The 7017-nt window shown below is 34.6% G+C and overlaps 1 protein-coding gene across 1 annotated transcript in view; it reads left to right on the forward strand.

Annotated features, from left to right (window-relative positions):
- The window catches only part of LOC107678348 (epoxide hydrolase 4-like), a 14521-nt gene extending 7504 nt beyond the window's left edge, over positions 1-7017 (forward strand). Inside the window, exons 4-7 of the mRNA XM_016473568.1 lie at positions 1465-1593; positions 2542-2645; positions 3914-4062; positions 6129-7017. Of these exons, the coding sequence (XP_016329054.1) occupies positions 1465-1593; positions 2542-2645; positions 3914-4062; positions 6129-6372 (626 nt within the window). The 3' untranslated portion in view covers positions 6373-7017. The remainder of the gene's footprint in view (positions 1-1464; positions 1594-2541; positions 2646-3913; positions 4063-6128) is intronic.

The following is a 7017-nucleotide window of genomic DNA, read 5'->3' on the forward strand; positions in this document are numbered from 1 at the left end:
ACTTTCTTTGTCAACTCAGGCTTTGATCCTAAGTTTGTGGAACACGTGCACATGAATGTGTGACATCACTGGCGAACAGCCAATCACGAGCCTAGGTTAAAGGTTTTGTTAAAGGTTAAGAGATTGAAGAATATGATGAATTTAAATGCATTTACAATGAAAAAAGTACTTGTTCATGAAAGAGGACAAATAAAGGAAATTAACTAGCTTTATCAGTGCAGTCACAAGTGAAACTTAAGTTCGTTTATATAGTTGGAAATGTACAGCGATAGAGACTCGAACATGTAAGGTAACGTAGTCATTTTTAAAGCATTATCTATTGATTCTACAGCTTATTTATATTACATACGATCTGTATATATTAACATTCATTGAAAATAAATGATTTATAATAACTGTTAAACTAAAATTGCTTGTGTGTAATGGATTACTAATATAAATCATATAATTATATAAATCATATAAAATAACTCTAAGTAATTATCATTAAAGTCAGACATTTTTTTTAGTACTAGTGACCTTTAATTTGGAGCAAGTTGAACTGGGGGAGTGACTTTTTTGTGTCAGACATGTTACTTTGCTTACATCTGATTGGTCCGATTTCAGTTTGAGATCTCTAACGCAGGACATAACCTGAGCAGGTTAGCCGTGGAGTGTCAGTTACTATGGCAATGAACGCAGCTAAAAGCCAAGCCACATTCATGGTACCTAAAACCCAGGATTGGTGCAAACTAAACTGAAATTTACCTGGCTAGCCAGCTAATCCGGCTTCATGGTACAGGCCCCTGGATTAATGTTGATTTAATGGTACACGTGCGTTGTTGCTATTTAGCTCTCCTGTTCTTTGTGTTAAAGTGGAATTAAAGTCTATTTTGGTTACTCCTTCGTGCGCTTTCTACAACCACGTTTGTTTACATAATATGTATGTGTACTGTGTATATTTAATATGTATATATAAATACAAACACATGCATGTATATATTTAAGAAAAATTTTGTTAATATATTAAATATATTTATTTATATATAATATAAGAATATGAATTTATAAATATATATTAATGCAAATATTTTCAAAATATATACTGTATGTGTGTGTATTTATATATACATGCTAAATATACACAGTGCACATACATATATTATGTAAACAAAATCTTTTATTTTGGATGCGATTAATCGTGATTAAAATAATGATCATCAACTGGCAGCTTTTTTTTTTTTTTAATGTTGGTGAGGAAAGAGAAAGTTGGAACTGTGGCCTAGTGGTTAGACACATTGTGCTATGGTGCTTATTTGGAAAATATGAGTTTGAATTTGGCTTGCGTCATATCTCGATCCTTTTCCCTCTGATTTTGCTACAATTTCCTGTCTTGTCTCTCACTTTCCCTATTAATTATGTGGCATACATAACACCACAACAAACACAAACATGCCAGCTTCCTCCTTCTGATCCTCTCCTCAGGATACAACAGATGTTTTCTCGTGGGGCATGACTGGGGTGGCATCATCGCGTGGCTCTGTGCAATTCACTACCCTGAAATGGTGACAAAACTGATAGTGCTGAACAGCCCTCACCCCTGTGTGTTCACTGGTAAGTGCCCTAAACATCTGACAACCAGACCTTCTGTTCTATCATGCCTGCCCCAGAGACTCTTTTAGGGATCATTAATATGATCTGCATCATTCACAATGAAATATTGTGGTTTAATCCCAGGGAATCATGGGGCTTTGCCCTCCATCTGTCTCATGCGCTCCAGCCTGGAGGAGGAGGTAATTGCTGTACAGGCAGGCTTCTGGCAGAGACACGGGACCCTCTTATAATAACACTCAGTACCTGACGAGAGTGACACGAACACGGCTACACCTTTTGCTTTTCTTGTTCTTTTGAAATGTATCCCCGCTTAATGGGCTGTCTTCAGTTTTAACCCCCTATTGCATATGTTATGAAACATGATTTGATTCCATTTTCTTACATAACATGGATCTCATTACTGAAATCAAAAAGGTATGTTGCCTAGAAACAACACTGATAATAAAACTAAGATTGGGAAGGGAAAAAACTGTTTCCTGTGTATAGTAATACAAGGAAAGTAGACATTCTCTATATTCACTGCAACCATGTCCTATCCAGTGTTGCACATTTTCTTATAGGCAACAAACACATTTATTAACATGCAGATAATGTATAAGACTATAAATGTTTTACAGTTAGGTTTATTGACTTAACAAAAGTGAATCATGTTTTTGATGGCTGAAAAATCAATAAAATTTGCTTTTCTGAGGACAGTTCTCAAGAGCAAAAATGTGTGTCATCCACACAGAGTGTCATGCCAGATTTTAAATGATTTTAAAACGACTGCCAGGATGTACAGTAGTGTGACCAAAAAATCTTTATCCCTTCATTATTAACCATTTTATTGCCAATTTATATGTGAGTTATGTGCTTAAAAGTGAAGCAAATGGGTTTGTTACCCTGGAGCCGCACTGTACAATGAATGTTGGGTTAAGTTTCCTTTTGCTTTCTCTCTTCTCTGTCCAGATTATGCCCTTCACCACCCCAGTCAGATGCTCAAGTCAAGTTACTACTTTTTTTTCCAGTTGCCATATTTCCCAGAGCTAATGCTCTCCATCAATGATTTCAAGGTGAGCTTGACTCAATATACTACCATTTTTAAATAAATTAGACCTTTTATTCAGTAAAGATGCAAGAAATTGATCAAAAGCGACAGTAAAGGCTTATTGTTACAAAACAAGTTTTTTAAATAAATTGTTTTTGAATTTTCTATTAATTTAACATCATTAAAATCTTGATTTCCATAAAAACATTAAGCAACACACACATGATAATAAGAAGAAATATTTCTTGAGCACCAAATCAGCATATTAGAATGATTTCTGAAAACTGGAGTAATGACTGCTAAAAAATTCAGCTTTGCCATAACAGGAATTAATTACATTTTTAAATCTATTAAAATAGAAAAGAGTTATTTTAAATAGTAATAATATTACAAAATATTACTGTTTTTACTGTATTTTTGATCAAATAATTGCAGCTTTGGTGGGCATATGAGACTACTTTTATAATCATTTAAAAATCTTACCAACAATGTATATACTTTTGTTTACCTACGTAAGGAATTAAAGACATGAATGTACATATGTATAAACTGAGAATTACTAGAATAGGGAATGATAACATCATTCTCTCTTTTTTTTAATTACCCATCATTTTACATAACTGACCAACTTTTGGGTCCAGCATGTGAATTTGTTTGTGTAAGAATTATGAATACAGAGTGAATCAGTAGGACAAGATTATCCATCTGTCTTCGGCACACATAGCTTAGTCATTATGAATCAGCTCTGGATAGACACTAGTTTTAGTGTGCTGATTATTTTATGCATATTATGCATTCTAATTGCCCAGCTATAGTAAGTACCATTGTTGAAATACATATTTAAATAATCCAGTATGAAATTGTCTAGTATAATATGAAGAGGATATTTATGAGAAGTAAAATATTTCAACCTTTTTGCTCAGCTACCTTTGTAAAATTAACATTTTTTATTTTGCACAGCATGTATAAAATTAATGTTTTTCTTTTTAGTTCTATTCTGATGTGGCCAGATTGAATTATGGAACCCACTTTATATGAAGTGTCTTATATACTTTTATACTTTAAATTATTCATTTGATACAGTGCACTTATTGTGTGCATGTTTTATGTTTTAAAAATGCCTGCATGTAACCACATCTGTAATCTTCAGTTACATCTAGATTACATTGCATCTTGTACCTAACAATGAGTGTATTTATTTAGACATAGTAGTTAAATAGTAGTTAAAGACATCTTATATATAATAGGACTGAATTCTTCAAGCTCATTCTGCTTTTTCATGTGGATTTACAGGCGCTGAAGAGTCTATTTACCAGCCGCAGCACAGGTATCAGTTGTAAGGGCCGGTGGCTCACCACAGAAGACCTCGAAGCATACCTGCATGCCCTCTCACAGCCAGGGGCCCTCACTGGGGCCCTCAACTACTTCAGAAATGTCTTCAGGTACTTGTGTGTCTCATTTAAAAATCTGTGTATTTTTTTTTCATACAGCTTTGTAGGTGTCTTGAATGCCAAAAAAAGCTGCCTAGCTAATTTTACAGAAAATATCGCCCTCTAGTGTCTGAAATGGATATTTATGTTTATTTAATATATATTTAGCAACTTTTTGAGAAGTAGCTGATGCTTTTGCCTCAGCTATTGCAGCAGTAATGCTTACAACAGATTTGTTTTATTGCTTATAAAGAAAAAATGTGATATGCATTTCAAAACTTTATGGACATAACATCAAAGAAATCTATAACATCATGACTTAGACTAAATGAGAACTAAATTCATAAGTGCATATGTCCCTGTCAGGATGGAGAGAGATTGATTTCATGCTCTCTGAGCTGTGCATGAACAGCCGTTAATTCACTGTCTATGCTGTAAAGATATTCTTTCAAAATGAGTTCATATCAGCATCAAATCAACTGCTGGGTGTCTCTGAGAGTATAAACGATCAAAATGGATGTTTCAGTTAATTTTTTATATACCCTAAACAATTGTGGACACCCTGGTGTAAATACTCTGCTTTAATTTGCTTGCGGAATGCATGTGTTAGGAGCATGTGAGACGTGCATGCATGACTGAGCCCTCCATCTGCTCCTGAAGCACACTTTGATTATGTCTCAGGGCAGAGCTGTGCTGACTGTTTGTGTGTGTGTGTGTGTGTGTGTGTGTGTGTGTGCACGAGTGGGTGTGTGTAGGTGGGCAGGTGGGTGTGTGTAGGAGGGCGCTGACATAACAGTTTCTACACAAACTAGGAACACATAAGTCCATATCAGAACTGAGGAGAGGAGGGTGTCCAATCCTTTAAACATGTTCTAACATTTAACTAACTTGTCTGTCCATATTGGAGTTTTTAGGGCTGTCAGAGAGAAATATTATAGATTATAGAAAAAAAATTAGATTTGTATTTTTTTAGCACCGTCAATGTAAAATTATATTTATTGTGAGAAACAGTACACAAAAATTTAACTGAATTCAACAATTTTAAAAAGAATACTATGCATCATATAAAAATGGGTAGAAAAAGGTACACCTAATGTAAAGTCAATATTGGTTTCAGTGTAGTAATAAAAACAAGTTAATAATTTTTTTAGTTGTTTAGTTAAATATTTTCTTAAAAAACATTTTCATAGTGATGGATGTGGTAATTCAATGTTTGTACAGATTTCTGTATTTTCCAACCCATGTAAATTGTAAAATTAAATTAAATTGTTAAATAAGACAAATATCATTTATGTATTTAATCCCATTTTATTAACCAATGTCTTTGCTACTGACATTCGATTATTCAATTCAGCCATACTAAGCAAAACTGACACATTTGTGTTTCATTTTTGTTATTGCTGAATAGTGTTGAACTTTCTTCTCCTGCTTCAAATTCTTCATGCAATTTGTTTGAGTTGCGCCCTCTACTGTACAGACATGAATTTACATTTCCTTCAGCCTGAGGCATATTCATTTCACTTTTGTTGTGAAAGGGCTTTTACATTTGTAAAAGAAGATTTTTTTATATTAAAAACAAACAAGCAAGGCCTGCCTAGATTAAAAAAAAGTAGCTCAAAAGTAATGTAATGGATTACCTTCCATAAAAAGTAACTAAGTAACGTAATTAGTTACTTTCTAGGGAGTAACGCAATATTGTAATGCATTACTTTTAAAAGTAGTTTTCCCCAACACTGCGTGGCAGTGTGTTCTTTTACAGTTTTTCTTTTTCAGTGTGTTCAGTGTGTTTTTCACGCTAGCAGCTCATGATCTGGTGTTTTCAGTGTCTCAGAACGGCTCAGTTCACAATAAATAAATCCTAACTGTAAACTATAGGTCACCTAAAGTATAATGTTCATTAATATGAAAATAAACACATATTGGTCAATTTTTCCAATGTCTATTCAATGTTTTACTCATCTACTGCAATAATATAATATTTTCATGGCAAGATTTTTTCAGCAAACAATATGTGCAATTATTTGAGAAATTTAGAATCAGCTGAAAGCCCTAGTTTTAGTATTATTTGTATTCCGCAGTGTCCTCCCACTGAGTCAGAGTGAGGTGAAGTCTCCTGTATTGCTGCTGTGGGGAGAGCGAGACGCCTTTCTGGAGCAGGACATGGCCGAGGCCTGCCGCCTGTACATCAGAAACCATTTCCGCCTCAACATCATCTCTGGAGCCAGTCACTGGCTTCAACAAGATCAGCCCGACATCGTCAACACACTCATATGGACTTTCATTAAGGAGGGAGAAGGCCGGAAAAACTACAGGAACTTATAATGGGGTCCTTCTCCCTCTGAGCTCACCTGAAGAGGGGACCAGGGAAATGCCTGTGAAAACAAACCAATGTAATGATTAATGCAATCATTGTTTTAAATTTGATACATCTAAGATATAGAAACAAATCAAACTTCAGTGAAGCGGAAAAAGAACAAAAGCACATTTTAATCGGAGGGGTTGCATAGAGAGTAGTGTGTTTAATCTATTTTTCTCAAGTTTGCACATGACATTCGCCTTAAGGTTTCTTGGTGACAGTGTTTAAAAGTGTGTTGCAAAATATCTGTGAGTAAATTGTATTGTGTGGTGCCTTTCGACATACCATTTTGCAGCATAAAAGATGTGCCATGTCTTTTTGAGACGGAGCTGTCAGTCGTTTGTATCATGATTTGCTACTCTCTGCACTCTCTGTAACACAGTCTTATGGGAGTCCTAAACCCCTCCACCTTCTCTATCAGGTAGTGTTGTCTTAGTAGAAGATATTCTTTTTTGTATCTTTGACAATATTTGGCTTAAACATTTGAGAATGTCATTATTTTGATCGTCCTGTATGATAAAACAAAGTGATGTTTCAATATTGTACACTTTTTTGTATCTTCTCCTAAACACTGCATCTAAGACAGTAGAACCAGCTCTGCACCAGTTTGA

The sequence above is a fragment of the Sinocyclocheilus anshuiensis genome, unplaced genomic scaffold (genome assembly GCF_001515605.1).
Source record: "Sinocyclocheilus anshuiensis isolate Anshui unplaced genomic scaffold, SAMN03320099.WGS_v1.1 scaffold1426, whole genome shotgun sequence".
Classification (NCBI taxonomy): Eukaryota; Metazoa; Chordata; class Actinopteri; order Cypriniformes; family Cyprinidae; genus Sinocyclocheilus; species Sinocyclocheilus anshuiensis.